The sequence below is a fragment of the Hyperolius riggenbachi genome, chromosome 3, assembly GCF_040937935.1.
Source record: "Hyperolius riggenbachi isolate aHypRig1 chromosome 3, aHypRig1.pri, whole genome shotgun sequence".
NCBI lineage: Eukaryota > Metazoa > Chordata > Amphibia > Anura > Hyperoliidae > Hyperolius > Hyperolius riggenbachi.
This window is the reverse complement of record NC_090648.1, coordinates 320,699,786-320,717,865: the sequence shown is the minus strand read 5'-3', so window position 1 is coordinate 320,717,865 and position 18,080 is coordinate 320,699,786. Positions and strand designations below refer to the sequence as shown.

Here is an 18,080-nt window from a genome sequence, read left to right as displayed (position 1 = left end):
TTTCTGATTGGTGAAAATTTGCATGTAAATTTGTATGCGTTTTTATGCAAATTTTCGTATGCGAAAATTCGCATTAGTTACATATGCATAATCTGCCTAGTAACAGCTTAGTCATGACTGCTGACAACTTCCTGTAACCATGGATCTAATGCAAATTTTCGGGCAAGTAACGCGAAAATTCGCATTGCCTATACAAAGCATTGTACGCGAATCGTACGCGATGTCCGAAAAAATTATACAGGACTTCAGATTTTTTCACGCGTACTAACGCGTACGAAAATTTGCATAGAGTGGAAACGGCTGCATTGACTAACATTAGTTTTAAAATCTATGCGAATTTTCTGAGCAGAAAAACTGACACAAAACGCACAAGTGGAAACCTAGCCTCAAGGTATCATATTTATGTGGGACTCTGTTGGGTCAGTTGAGTGACTTGCACTACAAACATGATGCCTTGCCCGCTTCATCCAGTGAGAGAGCTGTTATACTCACTGTACTCCTTATTGCAGGGACTAAATTTTTTACAATCAATGATGTCAGGTCAGTTGCATCAAAGAGGAATTCACTGTTACCAAATGTTTTAGACCGGGTCTAAACCATTTGGTAATTAGGTGGGTAAAGCAGGGGAAATTATCAAAAGATGCAATTCACAAACAAGTAGCTATGACTGACATCCTTTTCCTTTGATGAGCTCTCCTCTGCATACAATTAAACTCCTGCATAATTAATTCAAAATGTTCCATCCTCACATCTAAAATTCCTCACAAAATTACTTTACCTACAGAAATCAGCTGGTTTAATCTCTCTCAGAAACAACGGGCATGGTTATTCCTTGTTTGCCTTTATGAATTGTGTAATTACTAAATGTTAGACCAGGTCTTGAAACAGGTCTAAAACCTTACACCAAACCATCAGTAGACTAAAAACCATCTGTAGACTAGTCTAAACTGCTTAGTGAATTGAGGCCAATGAAGGAACAGCAGGACATCTGACCCAAATAATTGTGCCACCTTTTCATGATAATGAAACATTGGACTGCAGCTTTGGCCTGTCCATCCAAGTTCTCCTGTGCATTGACTTTGCTGTTACTGGGCATTGATCATTTTGTTCTTCTGGGAAACAGAGTATTTATTATGTTGTTAGCCTGCTGTGATCAGTTAGATTGATCATATAGACTATTGATAGACTACTGTAAAAGCTGTCAACATCTATAGTAGCTACCTATTATGGCATTCAACATATAACAAACCTCATCTGATGCATCAGTGAAGATCCTTGCACATCTTGGCTGTACAGGATAAGCATATATTTCCAAAAGCCTGTAAATAGTTTATTTTTAGGAATGTATACAGTGCTGGCAATCATGACACATTTCCTACAGTGTTTCATAGAGTACTTCAATCAGTTCACATCATTGTCTCTCACTGGGCTCAAAAATACATGGCAATCCCTACCGGTGTGACCTTTTTAGGACTTTTCAGTTCTGCTTTAAAAGAGTTCTGTGGAGTCCTGCAATAAAGAAAAACTGTTACTTACCAGGGGCTTCTATCCGCCCCCTGTAGCTGTCATGTCCCGCGTCGTCCTCCTCCTATCACTTGTTCCACGCTGCCGGTTCCGGTCTAATTACGCATCACACATCTGCGCGTGTGCTCCCGTTCACGTCTCTGGGAGCTTACTGCGCAGACGCAGTACAAGAAAACGTTGTACTGCGCCTGCGCAGTAAGCTCCTGGAGACGTGAGCGGGAGCGCGCATTATTCGTCTTGTTAGACGAATAATTGAATGGTGCCAGCTGCAGGGAATGGGTTATTGGAGGAGGACGGCGTGGGACATAACAGCGATGGGAGACTGATAGAAGCCCCAGGTAAGTGTCTGTTTTTGTTTATTGCAGGATTCCACAGAACTCCTTTACAGAGAACTTGAGGTGACATTCAGGTCAAAAGTGTAATACTTACCTAAAGAGAGGGAAGCCTATGATCCCCCAATTTTTTCACATGGTCCTCTGCCAGGGGACCCGTGCTCCTCACAAAGCCACTAGTGCACGAGCGTCTCCAGCTTACCGCGTAGTCACAGCTGTGCTCACGCAGGAACAGTACAGCTGTGCTTGTACTTGAAGAGGAGGGCGGTTACAATCGTGGAATCCAACAAGAGCTTGTTGGATACCTTTGGGGGTAGAGGCAATGGTGAAAAGTGAGGGCAGAGTGGAAAACCTGCAGGATCCGGTCTTCCCTCTCCTCAGGTAAGTATTTAAAGAGAACCCGAGGTGTGTTTAAAGAATGTTATCTGCATACAGAGGCTGGGTCTGCTTATATTGCCCAGCCTCTGTTGCTATCCCAAACCCCCCTAAGGTCCCCCTGCACTCTGCAATCCCTCATAAATCACAGCCACGCTGTGCGGGCTGTGTTTACATCTGTATTGCCCGTCTCGGCTGCTCCCCCGCCTCCTGCATAGCTCCGGTCCCTGCCCCCATCCCTTCCCTCCAATCAGCGAGGAGGGAAGGGATGCAGGCGGGGACCGGAGTTCTGCAGGAGGCAGGGAGAGCAGCAGACTGACACTATAGAGATAAACACAGCCCGCTCTGACAAGCTGTGTGTCAGCAGCACAGCTGTGATTTATGAGGGATTGCAGAGTGCAGGGGGACCTTAGGGGGGTTTGGGATAGCAACAGAGGCTGGGCTGTATAGGCAGATCCAGCCTCTGTATGCAGATAACATTCTTCAAACCCACCTCCGGTTCTCTTTAACTGTAACCTCAGGTACACCTCCCCCTGCTTGGTTCAGTACCTATGCAGCTAACCTTACCTCAACCATTGCTTCTCCATATCATTCTATTAGATCCTAAGATAGAATGGTTCATGGGTAAGTAGTAAGGGACAGAACATACACTTTTATTTATTAAGACCAATGGCATTCTATCTCCCAATGCAATAACCGTTAGCTTGAATATCCTCCAAGTATACATGTGCCCCCAAACCTCTGAAATACTCAGAAGTATTTATTTTAGCTGGCTGGCAGAGCAGGTCTTTCCTCAGCCATTATTGTTCTCCTTCAGCAATGACCAATAAGTACATCCATCAGAGTAGCTTCTAATATCTCTTGACAATATACAATAATGCAATGACGCTGGGCTCTCCTTGCCAGGCATGAGCTAGGATCAGCCCAGTGTCCAACCCCTACGGGTGGCAGCACCTCCCAGTTATGTGGACCGGGAGACCAACACACAAAGAAGTAACGAAGTGATAGGATAACGCCTAGTATGTTGCGACAGTCCCCCACATAACAGAACGCTTCTTATTGGATGGTTGCCCGGGTAACACATGTCAGGGGAGAGGGGCGTCTACATCCTTGCTGCAGCACGAGGGGCACACGCGCACGCGCTAAAGAAGGCGGGGTTTGCTCAGATAGAGGAATGCGCGCGTTACACCTTCGCTCTGTCGGTGGCGCGCTCACGAGCTTCCTCCATTGAGTTGCAGCCTGTGGCTGGTCTACAGCGCAGCCCTCCCCGCCCTCGTCAGCACGCATGCGCCACGCTGGACCGCTACAGGAGGGTGGCGCGCGGTGGAATGCTTTGCTAGTTCTACTCTCTAAAGACGTGCAGCGGGGAGTGCGCGCGCAGGGGCGGGAGTCACGGGGGGGACGGGTGAGAGCAGCAGCAGAACGGACACACACCGAAGACGGGCCAAATCCATGGAGAGTCGCGTCCCCCCGGCCAGCTCTCTCCTCTCCGCTGCCGTCACCCTGCTCTAACCCCGGGCCGGCTCTCCTCCTGCACCGGGCGCTCCCGGACGTGTGCTACATCGAAGGGAGCGACGAGGTACGCGGTGACGGCAGCACAAGTACACGGGGACGTCGGAGGAGCAGCCGCCTCTATGATGAAGTTCAAGCCGAACCAGACTCGGACTTATGACAGGGAGGGCTACAAGAAGCGGGCGGCCTGCCTGTGCTTCAAGAACGAGAGGGAGGATGAGGTGAGATGGGCAGACCGGCCTGTGTGAGGCTTCCCGCTAGCCTGGATGAGTACAGTGCTTGTGTGTACAGTCGGGCTGCACCCAGTGACAGCAGCGCTGCCCGGTGCCCACATGTGTGTCTCTGGGGAAGCAGCACCCCCTGCCGTGTACGCGGCTCACCCCACTCTACACGTATGGATCGCATCGGGAGCTACAGTCGTCACTTGTTCGGTTCCAGTCACAGCTAGACTGCTATTTGTGTGTACTCGAGTCATCCAGACATAAGTCCCATCACAGCAGCTTTGATGTTTTGTGGCAGTAACCTGTGTATGCTGTAATAGGTGTTATGGTGGAAAGTTGATTTATTTGGGGTGGAATGTTCAGTGACCTTGCAAAAGTTCAATAATCTGTGGTAACTGTTCATTTTACTTGAGAAAGGTGTCGGTAGAATCGCGGTGACATTGCATTGCCATGGGTCATGCGTTGATAGTGGATTTCTTACTCTTTGTGGTTATTGCAGACACTGGTTATGCTTTTCATTATTCGTTAGGGGGTTTATGCTGGTTTTATGGAAGTTTGCAGTTGCTTGACTTTTAACTTTGTTGTGGTGAAACAGGCTATAGTTTTTCATATTTTAGTTTTGGCATTGCTTAATGGTGGCAATACATGGTACGATAAAAACATTCGATTATCCCGTTTATTCGACCTAAATGAATCAAATGAAAGTTGAAATATTTTTTTTTTTTTTTTTTCGATCAAGAAATTTAAAGGATTATCCCGTTTTTTTTCAAGAAAAATCAGATCGGACATGCTGGAAAAATCTTTATATTTGATCTAGCTGAATAATTGAACTAAATTATCTAATCGAAAAAAATGAAAATTTGTACCATGTATGGCCACCTTTAGTTAACTTGGTAGTTTTCTTTCCATTCTCTTAAAGGAGTTATCAAGCAAAAAAAGAAAAAAACTTTCACTTACCTGGGGCTTTTACCAGCCCCATGCAGCCATCCTGTGCCCTTGTAGTCACTCATTGCTGCTCTGGTCCCCCTCTGTCAGCTAGTTTAGTTTTTGCCGAACTCAGGGTCGGCGGGCTGCCTTGCGTACATTTTTACGCATTCCCGCTGGTGCAGGAACATTAAGACGCACATTTTTACACGTTAGTGGTGTAACGCGTAAAAACGTATGTTTTAATGTTCCTCCACCAGCAGTGAGTGACTACGAGGGCACAGGATGGCTGCATGGGGCTGGTAGAAGCTTAACTCTGAATTGGAGTCTATTGCTGGCACACATGATTGCAAAATCAATCACTTTGTCGATTGGGAGCAGATCAAACATGTCGGAAAGAATCATCCGATTCTGTTAATTTAATGGGAAGTTGCACTGAATGTATTCCCTAAAAAAGGTGCCCATACACTATACAATTTTTTTACCTGACTGATTCAATCACTATGATCGATTCTGCCAAAGAACGATGCATCAATATGGCTGACCATTCATAATTTTGATTGCTTTCCATCTGATATTGATAAACATTCTAAATACGTCTGGTAGTCCTGCTGATCTTCTGCATCTAGTCATTAAAACCTGAACAAGCATGCAAATTAGATGTTTGACTTATTTTGCCATATGCTTGTTTCTGGGGGACGATGTACACACTACTGATGCATGAAAGATCAGCAGGACAGCCAGGCAACTGGTATTGCTTAAAAGGAAATTACTATCACTGCCTCCATAGCCTTCTCAGGTCAATTTGCCTTTAAGTGGTGACTAATTTAATCAGTGCTGTGCTACTGTAATCCATACTGTACCGAAGGTAAAAAAACAAACAAACCCAGATACTTAAAGGAAACTAGAGATCACTGTAATACAAAAAAAAAATCGATACTTACCTGGGGTTTCCTCCAGCCCCATAAACACGTCAGTCCCACGCCATCCTCTCGCATTCTGCTGTTCAGCTACGATCTTCCCCGGTTACTTGCTCCGTGATGTAAGTGCTTGTCTGCTGTGCATGCACAGAAGACTGACTGGACGCGAGTGAGCAAGTTACCAGGGCTGAACGGCAGACCGTGGGAGGACAGCGTGGGACTCGCACGTGTTTATGGGGTGAGAGTAAGCCCCGGGTAAGTATAGAATTTTTTTTTTTTTTTTTTTTTTTTTTTTTTTTGTATTAGTGATCTCTGGTACACTTTATGAAGAGGGAAGCCTCTGGATCCTGCAGTTGCTTCCCCTGTCCTCCTAGCACCCACCATTGCTGCACATGGACCCCGGATCATATCCAACAAGAGGTTGTCTGATGTTATGTGGCCATGTTCCTCTTCATGCACAAGCGCATTCATACTGTGCCTGCGTGAGTATGGCCACAGCTGCGCAGGAGCCGACCATCTACAAGTGGCTCTGTGATACTGTGCAGGTGGGGCCATACTTGCGTGGGTGCAACACAGCTAATGAAAAGGAGTACATGTGCAGTCTACAAGAGGATCCTGGGCAGCAGGGCTGGTCTGGTGGTGTTGCCTCCAGGATTTCTTGGATTCATGTTAAACAATCTTTAAAGTACACGTGAGGTGTGCTGAAAGTGTTGTTTTTTTGTTTAAGAAATAGCTGAGTGCAGGATCACTTCTAACACACTTTCTTATGCTATACTAGTTTTATTCTGAATTCCTCCTTTCCCTGTTCCAGGACCTTTTTCCCAACATAGTCTCCTGGATGTTCACTGAGTGGTGACCAAGCTATTCTAAACTTGACATGCACGACTTCCAAACCCTGCATGCCCAGTGAAAGTGCTTGTGCACATCTGTTTTTCTTTTGTGCGTGAGTGCTTCTTTTTACTGGACATGCGTGGTTAGACATTCTCACATGCCCAATTCAGGTTCACTGGTACATGGCCACAGGCAATTCCCGCTGATAATGTGGCTGATGAGCAAGATGAGTATTAAAGGTTACATGAGACAAATGTCACCCAGTCTTCTGATGTCCCTTCCGCAGCGTGGGTTGGGTTGGCGGCTCCTGCTTTTGTGTGGGTGCATGCACATGCTGGTTGCGCTCCGGTTTGCTGGGAACGTTCTGCTCAGAATGCTTCCGACCACGCAAGCGCATTTGCAGAAGCTGGTACTACAGAGTAGACACTAGAAGTCTGGGTGGCATCGGAACTGTGACAAGGGGCACAGAGTTCTAGGGGCTGGAGGGAGCCGTAAGTATGTAAAGCTGCAATCCATCATTTTGTTTTATGCATCCTTGCAGCAGTCCCCAACCTGGGGTCCGCTGACCCCTGGTGGTCCGTGTCCAGTTTTCTGGGGGGCCGCGGCGGATCTGGCCTTTCTCCCTCTCCCCCTCCGCCGCTCCTGTTACCTTTTATGAGCGGGCGGCGCTTCCTTATATTCCCCATAGCCGCTCTCCTTTTTGCAGCAGCTTCAAAAGCATTGCGTCACACGACTGCTGAAAGGAGGAAGGAAAAGGAGGAAGGAAACGGCAGCGGTTCCCATGGTAACGGTGATGCATATCGCCGCTACTGGAAGCCGCTGCCCTGCTTCCTTCCTCCTTGCAGCAGCCCTGTGACGCGCTGCTGTAAGAGGAGAGCGGATACGGAAAAGCGGCGGCCGCCAGCCCATAAGGTAACCGGAGCGGCCGCCGGTGGTGGGTGGGCACTACTACCCATACTAGGGCGTATTACTGGGCACTATACTAGCTATATACTGGGCGCTATACTGGGCGCTATACTGGGCGCTATACTGGCTATATACTGGGCGCTATACTGGCTATATACTGGGCGCTATATACTGGGCGCTATATACTGGGCGCTATACTGGCTGTATACTGGGCACTATACTGGCTATATACTGGGCACTATACTAGCTATATACTGCTTCAACAGCATTACGTCACACGACTGCTGAAAGGAGGAAGGAAACTGCAACGGTTCCCATGGTAACGGTGATGCATATCGCCGCTACTGGAAGCCGCTGCCCTGCTTCCTTCCTTCCTTGCAGCAACCGTGTGACGCGCTGCTGTAATAGGAGATGCGGTTAAGAGGAGAGCGGATACGGAAAAGCGGCCGCCAGCCCATAAGGTAACCGGAGCGGCCGCCGGTGGTGGGTGGGCACTACTACCCATACTAGGGCGTATTACTGGGCACTATACTAGCTATATACTGGGCGCTATACTGGGCGCTATACTGGGCACTATACTGGCGCTATACTGGGCACTATACTGGCGCTATACTGGGCACTATACTGGCTATATACTGGGCGCTATATACTGGCTATATACTGGGCGCTATATACTGGGCGCTATATACTGGCTATATACTGGGCACTATACTAGCTATATACTGCTTCAACAGCATTACGTCACACGACTGCTGAAAGGAGGAAGGAAACGGCAACGGTTCCCATGGTAACGGTGATGCATATCGCCGCTACTGGAAGCCGCTGCCCTGCTTCCTTCCTCCTTGCAGCAACCGTGTGACGCGCTGCTGTAATAGGAGATGCGGTTAAGAGGAGAGCGGATACGGAAAAGTGGCCGCCAGCCCATAAGGTAACCGGAGTGGCCGCCGGTGGTGGGTGGGCACTACCTACCCATACTAGGGCGTATTACTGGGCACTATACTGGCTCAGTGTTCTCCCCAGGCTCTTTTAGCCGGGTGCTCCACCCGGCTAGATTTGATGACCACCCGGCTGTCATCGGCTCACTTCCTCACCTCCTCCTATGCTGTAAGCAGAGTTGCCCTGCATTTTCAACTTGACCCACCCGGCTACTTTTTCATGCCACCTGGCTACTATTTCATGCCACCCGGCTGGAAAAAAATTCTGGGGAGAACACTGTGGCTATATACTGGGCACTATACTGGCTATATCCTGGCTATATACTGGGCACTATACTGGGCCAATCAGCGGGAGGGAAGGGACGCGGGCGGGTAGCGCCGATACAGAGGAGGCGGGGGAGCGGCGCTAACAGATATCGCATAGGTAAACATTGTGCTGGCGACACGCTTCGTGTCGCTAGCATGGTGGAGGGGACAACAGATCGCAGGGGGGGTCCTTGGGGCACTCCATAGGGCATGCCAGGCTGCACATGCGCGATGAAGTGCGCTGAATTGCAAGTGACAGGAGCGCCACTGGGGGAAGACTGCAAGGGACGAGCAGCCTTAAAGCGGACCCAAACCAAACATTTTTTTAAATAAAAATATTTAGTTGCAGCACTCTGACACATACAAAGATAAATAAACACTCCTTCAAGCCTATGAGCATTTCAGTGCATGCTTTTCACCCTTCTCTTTGCATAACTAGGCTTATACAGGGGGCAGCCATTAGCAATTCCTCCATTGCCACACACCACCTACTCCACCAGTCTGCCGGATTCTGTCCCGGCAATATGAAAGGAAGGGAGGGGTTCCTCCAATAAATGTAAAATATTTTATATTTGTCATCATGCAACTGAAAAAAGGCTGCTATTTATTATTATAATTTAGAAAATAGATTTTATTTCTGAAATCTTGTATTTTTAATTTGGGTCCACTTTAAAGGAGTTCTGTGTAATTAAAAAAGTAAGACGAGCTGACACTTTCCTGGGGCTTCTATCAGCCCCCTGCAGCGGTAATGTTCCCGTGTAATCAGAGCTTACTGCGCAGGCGCAGTACTAGAAAACATCGCCTGCGCAGTAAGCTCCCGATGACGCGAAAGGGAGCACGCATTATTCGTCTGTCGTCAGACAAATAATGCCCGGTGCCGGCGGCAGGGAACGGCCAATCAGAGGAGGATGGCGTGGGACATCACCGCTGCAGGGGGCTGATAGAAGCCCCAGGTAAGTGTCAGCTTGTTTTACTTTTTAACTAGCACAGAACCCCTTTAAGGGGGCTTAAAGGGAACCTAAACTGAGAGGGATATGGATGTTTTCTTTTAAACAATACCAGTTGCCTGACTCTCCTGCTGATCAATTTGCTGCAGTAGTATCTGGCTATCACACCTGAAACAGGCATGCAGCTAATCCAGTCTGACTTCAGTTAGAGCACCTGATCTGCATGCTTGTTAAGGGGCTATGGCTAAAGTATTAGAGACACAGGATCAGCAGGAGAGTCAGGCAACTGGTATTATTTTAAAAGGAACAATACATATCCTTCTCAGTTTAGGTTTCCTTAAAGGAAGCCCCAGGTAAGTATGGTACCTGAGATGCTTCTCATCTCAGGTTCCCTTTAAATTACACTCTTAGATATTAATGAATCATAATGAAACTGTCAACTAGAAATGATCAAAGGTGTTAATTTTCCAAACTGTTACAAATTTCATGTAGCTCTAGACTCGGGCAATCAAATGCAGTTGCACCTGACTAGGGTCAGTCCAGCTCAGAAGTACGTGCAATATGCAACTACATTTGCATCAACTTATAAAGTTAGCATCTCATTGAGCAAGTTTACTTTTTACATGTGCATTTTATTTTGTCAGGTCTTGTCATGCCTATTATGCATATTTTATAGTGGTGACATTTTCCAGAACACAAACGATTCATGTCACTAAGCTGTCTCTCAGAGAAAATCTTAATCTAATGTCCCTACTACAGTCTTGAGCCAGTTTGAGGAACAAGCAATTTCCAAATAATCGACCAGTGTATTTTGGGAGTAAACTAGAGTGCCTGGTGGATTCTCACACAAACGCCCGAAGAACATGCAAATTCCATGTAAATGTCCTAGCGGAAATTTGTGCAGGGGACTCTAGACGAGGCCTAACCCCTTGGTAACCATTTTGCCCCAAAAGTATTAGTTACTAGTGCAGGGCATATGTTTTGTAAATTGATGCTCTCTTGTGTTTTTGTATAGTTACATAGTTATTTTGGTTGAAAAAAGACATACGTCCATCGAGTTCAACCAGTATAAAGTGCATTTTAGTATAAACATTGATCAGTATGGAAAAATATGCTGTAAACATTTAAGACACCTAAATAAGCTAATAAAACGTGTGTGGGTCAAGTTTGTCCGTTATGGTTAGGCTAGACAGCTTTGCAATTTGTTTGTCTCCAGAAATAGTTGACCATAAATTATGGTATGTGACTTTGTGCTGGAGTGTGTAAGTTCTTCTCTTCTGAAAGAAAAAAATGAATACCCCTAGGGAAAAGACATGCGTCATGCAGAAACTGACAGGTTTTCTCCCTGTAAAGGCTTTAGAAACCAATATATCTAAAGTGAGTAATTTCCAGCTAGCATTTCATAGTCTTCTCCTGCTTGAGTCCAAGAGAAAATTGCATGTTTAGTAGAGATGAGGTAATAATGCATTGGATGTAAAATCCTGTGTGAGGCATGTCACTCAGCAGGGATCGGCACCTGATCCTTCATGCGACATTGCAGGGCTGGGGCTGTGATGTCACAGCTTAGACTGCATTACTTTGCAGAATTCAGCCCCCCAGAGTATTCTGGGAGACTGTGGGTATATTTTGTACTGGCTTTGTAACTCTAAGCAAACATTTTGCAGAGATAAACTGAAATGACTAAGGCCGCCTACAGACTTCCAATGGATGTCCCCTTGGGTGACATTGCTGTGTACGCACTGGGTTGCAACGTGAGGGCAACCATGCCTGACAGACCAGCGCCCCCCCCCCCCCCAAAAAAAGCAGTTTTATTCATTGTTTTCTTTACAGTTCCTCTTTACAAATTGGCAAATAGCATTCATTACTGATGGATCAGGTCATTTAAACAGCACAGTGACATAGTGGTTAGTACTCTCGCCTTGCAGCACTGGGACCCCGGTTCGAATCTAAGCCAGGGATCTATCTGCAAGGAGTTTGCATGTTCTCCCCGTGTCTGCGTGTTTCCTCCAGGCACTCCGGTTTTCTCCCACATCCCAAAAACCTACAGATAAGTTAATTGGCTTCCCCTTAATTTGGCCTAGACTATGATACACACACTACAGGATATATACATAGACCTATGACTATGGTAGGGATTAATTTGGGAGCCCCACTGAGGGACAATTAGGTGACAAGACAATATACTCTGTACAGTGCTGTGGAAGATGTCAGGGCTATATAAATACATAATAATAATTTGAGGGCAGTGTCTGTATTAATTATCGGTAATCAGGTGTCCAATTGGTGAGTTGTGCGCTTGATGTGGATGGCTACTGCATAAGAAATTTATAACTGTAGCTGATTGTAGATGCTTGATACTTGCCTATGGAGAGGGAAGAATTCCGGATTCTGTAGAGCCTTCCTTTTCTGTCATGGAGTTCCAGAGATTAGTTGAATGCATTTTCGCATTTAATTTTTTTAATGCTTGGGCAGTTGTACATGCGCAGTGTGGATGTGCCTGTCTTCAGAAGTACTTTAAGCGGAACTGCAGATTCAAAATAAACACATTGTTTCAATTACCTGGGGCTTCTGCAAGCCCCCAGCAGCCGTCCTGTCCCGCGCCGAGTCTCCACGAGTCTCCGTTCCCCCGCCGCCAGCTACTTTCGGTTTCACCACTGGGCCACTGCGCCTGCGCGGCTCTGGTCACGCGTATCCTTTCTTCGCGTTCCCTGCTATTGCAGAGGGGAAAGGATACGCTTGGCTGGGCATCGCTGGCCTCGACTTACAAGTCGAGGTACGGACCGGAGCTGCGGCGGGGGAACGGAGACTCGGGCAGGACCGGCGCGGGACAGGACGGCTGCTGGGGGCTTGCAGAAGCCCCAGGTAAGTGAAACAATGTGTTTATTTTGAATCTGCAGTTCCGCTTTAAGGACCTGAGTACTTCCGAAAGTGTGCAACTTAACTGGGGGATACCTGTGGAATGAGGTGACTGAGCGAGGACCTTCTGGGAAAGCTCTATGGGATCCAGAGCCTTCCTGCATCATCTGCTTTTAGTAGTGAAATCTCACTATATTACATTGTGACTGAGGCAACGGTTGCAGACTTGCCACTAAAGGAGTGTGGAAGATACAGACAATTCCAGCTTGCATGTAAATGGTAAAATCAAAATTGACAGGACATTAATGGATTGAGGCTCCATTAATGGATTGAGGCTCCATTAACATTGCATAAAATTAGCATGTAGGCAGGAATTATTTGTATCTTATTGACCATTCTACTGCCTAATAGCAAGTTGTTGTCTGTGTTCTTGAGGTTTTTTTGTTTTTTTTCTTTCCATTCTAGATTTTGTCAGATCAATTGGCTCTCCAACTCCAGTAAATTAAACCTAGTGCCTTGACTGTGGCTGGGTGGTACACATGGTCATTTTTATCTCCTGTGGGTACTGGGCATTGCAAAGACTGTGGTCATGGTATGTTTGAAGCAAATAAAAATCTGCACCCCATCTTGAATAAACATTCAGGACAAGATTATCTAGTGTTCAGGCAAATTGCATCAGTTTATTTGCTGATATGTAAGTTGAAAGCATTTGCTTGCAGTAAACCTGTATTTCAATTCTTGTTAGAAGAATGTTTTGTATTGACATACTAAAGCACAACAAGAATGGCCATGCTTTGTATTGACTTAGCCACATGCAGACTAAGCAAAGACCTTTAGTAAAATTTTAAATTGTATTACTTGCCCGACATTGTTTTATAGTTTTCTTTGCAAAGGTCACGCTTGTGTAATTCACATTTTCTGCTTTTATGGGCATCTATATGGCTGGATAGTGTAATGGTTAAGTACTTTGCCTCTGACACAGGAGACATAGGTTTTGAATCTCTTCCTGTTCAGTAAGCAAGCACCTATTCAGTAGGAGACCTTGGGCAAGACTCCCTAACACTGCTACTGTCTATAGAGCTCGTCCCATTGGCTGCAGCTCTGGCACTGAGTTTTTTTTTTCCCAAAGGGAGTCGTTTTGCTCAGTTTTTTTTTAATTTTTTTTTTTTACAGAAATGCACTCTCCCTCTTACTCTTTCTCCCATTTTTAACATGGAACATAACATAGTAACATAGTATATCTTTAAAGAACACAGTGTTCTCCCCAGGCTCTTTTAGCCGGGTGCTCCACCCGGCTAATTTTGGGGAGCACCCTGCTGTAATCGGCTCAGGCTGTAAGCAGAGATGCACTGGCTGTGCATTCCCCCGGTGCCCCACCCGGCTACTTTTTTATGCCACCCGCCTGGAAAAAAATTCTGGGGAGAACATGGGAACACATTATAACGTTTAATTCAATACCTTATTTGGACAGTTTGGCATCTTCTATTGGCTGGTAGCAGAGAAGAAAGCCAAGGTACGGTAAATTTTACAGCAATTTACTGGGTGTAATCCTGGCTTGTGTGAGCAAGTTGCGCAATAAGAGGTGGTTTTATGCCTGCCACCCGGTGTCACTACACAGGATGCAATCTTTGGTATTTTGATTGGGAATTAGAACAATGAAATGCTGGCTACTATTTAGACGCTCCTCCACGTCCATTGCATAGGATGCCGTTGCTCCTCTATGCAACTTTGCAAGAAATCTGCAATACGGAATCTGCAAGGAAAATTCAATGCATTGGTCACTTCCTGGTAGCGATGATCGTGCACTTCCAGTTCGGGGCAGGGGGGTACCACCTGTGTGGGCATGTACTCTTACATGCCCACTATACAAGGGGAGAGAGATTGGACTTTGCCCCCCGCAGATGTGCTTGCAAACTGCCGCTGAAATTATGTCCCGCATAGCGGGACATACGAGTGCAACAGGAAATTCGCGATGTCCCGCTATGCGGAACATACAAGTGGAAAGGGTTAAACTCTTACCCGTGGTACCCAAACATTGCTCTGACTCTTTGACTCCACAGCTCTGCATATGTGTTTTTTAAATGTGAGTTTTTACCATAGTGCTCCTTTTTTAAATGGAGAATAATTAGCTGCTGTGTGCTGAAAATGCATGCAGAAAAATGCGCATAGAAAACTGAAATACAATTGTGTCCCCTGCCTAAGTCCAACAGGAGAAAAGTGTAATACAAGTGCTAACATTTAATTTCAAATAAAAAATATCAGATTTATTAAAAAAAAAAAGGAAAAAAAGGCATTTGCCTATCACCACCTGCTGGTATCACTAGGAAGTTTTACAAAGATACCTACAGGCCTTATAATCTGCTTCGCTGAAGAGGCAAAGGTTGGCCATTATGGCCAATGGCCGGTTGGATGAAAAATTGAGAGCGCAGCCTTTTTTAAAAAAAAATATAAATAGGTGTTTACTGCCACCTCAATCTCCTTAAAGTTCTAGTTCCTTGGCTCTGTTTTTGACTTGGCAGTAATGCTTTTTGAGTTGTGTACTGTGGAAGTTTGTGCAGTTCCTCTAGTGCAAATAGTTTACCAGGGCTGGGCAAATGAAGGAGTCACATAATCAAGGGCTCTGTAACAGTATAGCTAGTTCCACAATTTTGTGTTTACTGTATTGTTGTCAATGGGGCTGGCCTTGTAAAAAATTTCCTGTTGGCCTTATTGATTTGTCCACTTCTGGTATTGGCACTATGCCTACTATCAAAACAAATCATCCTGGCAATCAGACGATGTGTACAAAATAAGCAGTGCCAAGGGACTGTTTTGTTTTCAGTCTTCTATCATGACTTTGTGTTAATGGCAGAGTGCACCTTGATGCTGTTCTGGTATTAAATGCTATCCTCTGATGTCCTTACAGTGTGTTTGTGTGAAATAACCATTCTTGGCAATGTGCCAGTATGAAGAGGGTGGGTTAAAACTCTTGTACCTATTGTTAGGCACGAGAGTATGAAGCCTGGCACACCCCATGCAATTTTCACTTCAGATCCTATTTGCAATCGAGAAAATGATTTGATCTAAGAGAAGAAATACAGCCTACTTGTTTGCTAGCAACTGAACCCAGCTTACAATTGATCGGTTTCTCGATTGAAAGCAGATCGGTCATGCTTAAAATAGTGACCGAAATACTGTCTGTCGTACCATGTGTATCTCCTTTCAATTCATTTTTGATTGATATCCAGTCAGAAAAATGATAGGAAATTTGGAAATATAGCATATATATGTGTACAGGAGCTTTCTTCTCTATCTGATCGATCAGAATACACCTGGCTGAACAAGTGCCTTTGTATGCTGTGCAGAAGGAAGCTCTTTCTTTAGAGAGGATTGTTGCCCTCCTCCAGCATGTATTGCCTGTTCAGCACGTTGCCCATGATACTGAGCAGTGACTGCTGATATTACCCTGCTTTTCAAGAAGTTTGTCAGAGCAGAGTGGCTGGACAGTGGTGCTGGAAGGCTGTTGGTCAGAACAACAACTTCAAACTGACATCAGCCATCCTTATGTCATAGTTACACTGAAACTCCCTGATGATTATGAAATGAGTGGAACTGTGGTAATGAACTTTGTCTTCTAATAACCATAAGTGTTTCTGAAGAAAATACTTATTTTAGTAAAGGTATTGCAGTATCTTCATTATCTTTACACACACGTGTGTGTGTGTGTGTGTGTACCATTTTTATATTTTGCTCTGAGTTATTCTTTAAGCTCAGTCAGGGTAGGAAGCCCCACAATTCTCTTGCACTTACAATAGATGTTATGGCTACTGCTAGAGCAGTGTTCTCCCCAGGCTCTTTTAGCCGGGTGCTCCACCCGGCTAGATTTGGTGACCACCCGGCTGTCATTGGCTCACCTCCTCACCACCTCCTATGCTGTAAGCAGAGTTGCCCTGCATTTTCATCTCTACCCACCCGGCTGCTTTTTCATGCCACCCGGCTACTATTTCATGCCACCCGGCTGGAAAATAATTCTGGGGAGAACACTGTAGAGGGTAATTGTTAATAGTCAGAGGAAAACATGATTGGAACAAGGGAATGAACTGTGTATCAGGTGGCATCTTCCGCATCAGAATTTGCAGAAGGAAGTGGAGTTTTGACATTTTCTGAATGTATTAGGTGCAGACTGCTGAGTTAATGTCTTTTAATTTTTATTTATATACAGCACGACATGCTCAAACTGCTCACTTAATTTCTTTTTATTTTTTTTTATTGTAAATAATTGCCTGGCTCTTGTGTTGATATGTTTACTTCAGTAGGGTTTCAGTCACACCTACAACATTTATTCAGCCTCTAGAGTCTCCTCCTCTAAATACTGAACCAGTGACTCAGCAAGTAAAAACTACTAAGGCCTCTTTCACATTAGATTATTACCTGCAGCGTGACGTCGGGAAGTTGCAGTGCGATGCTGATCAGCAGCGGTAGTTCTAATTCACCTGGCGAGAAAACGCAGGTGCTGGACGTTACGAAGCTCCCAGATGCGTTACAACAGAACGCTCGAACGCATTGTCTAATGAGAATGTTAACATGAAAGTCAAATAGACTTTCATGTTACCTTTCACGCTAGCATCCTAGTGTGCAAGAGCCCTTAGTATTACTGAAGCGCTGCTGGTTGTGATGGCTTTTAGTGTTGTCCAAACTGTATTGTTTTTTTTTTTTTTTTTTTCTTTTTTTTTTTTTTTTTCCTTAATGCACCTTATCGTCCTTGTTATGAATGGAAAGGCTAGCTGGCAGTAGGAAGGGCCCATTCACACTTAAAAAGCGCAAAACGCTAGCGCTTAGCAGGGGTGATTTTAAAGTGATTAGCATGGTAAAATCACTGTACACTAATGCAATTCAGAGCGACCGCAATCAGCGCTTTATTAAGCAGTGTACCGCGATCACTCCAGAATCGTGGCAAAAATGCTGCAGGTAACGAGTTCTGCTATCCGCGCCAATCGTGGCAGTGAGATCACTGCCATTGGTCAGAATAGCACTAGTGCTTTAAAAAGCGCTCGCACTTTGGCGATTAGCGAGAATCCCCAACTAACTGCCCTAGTGTGAATGGGCCTGAAAGGGGATGCACAGAACGATGTGTACTGCTCTGCACTGCTACTGGTAGTTGTGTGAATGGACTGCGGCAGCCACTCTGTACAGCTGTCAGGTACACAGCCTTAACAAAATTGCTCCTTCATAATAAAATTTTTAGACTCTATTACAACAATCCTGAACTGACAAACTCAAGGCATAATTTATTTGACTGTGTAGTCACACTCGAACTGGAATGTAAAACAGTCCAGGTCTTATTCTTATTTTCATTTTATAGCGGTACCCATTGGCTTTAAAGGGAACCTGAAGTGAGAGGGATATGGAGGCTACCATGTTTCCGTTTAAACAATACCAGTTGTCTGGCAGTCCTGCAGATAATTTGCATTGTTTCAAAAGAATCACAATCTGGGTAGTAGAAGCATGATTC

At 45.4% G+C, this 18,080-nt stretch overlaps 1 protein-coding gene across 2 annotated transcripts in view; it reads left to right on the top strand.

The window, feature by feature from the left end:
• Positions 1-3,513: 3,513 nt before the first annotated feature.
• The window catches only part of NUDT4 (nudix hydrolase 4), a 67,143-nt gene continuing 52,576 nt past the window's right edge, over positions 3,514-18,080 (top strand). The window contains exon 1 of one of the 2 annotated variants that reach the window (XM_068272767.1): positions 3,514-3,964. In XM_068272767.1, the coding sequence (XP_068128868.1) occupies positions 3,866-3,964 (99 nt within the window). In that variant the 5' untranslated portion in view covers positions 3,514-3,865. The remainder of the gene's footprint in view (positions 3,965-18,080) is intronic. The other variant, XM_068272769.1, reaches the window with a different exon arrangement.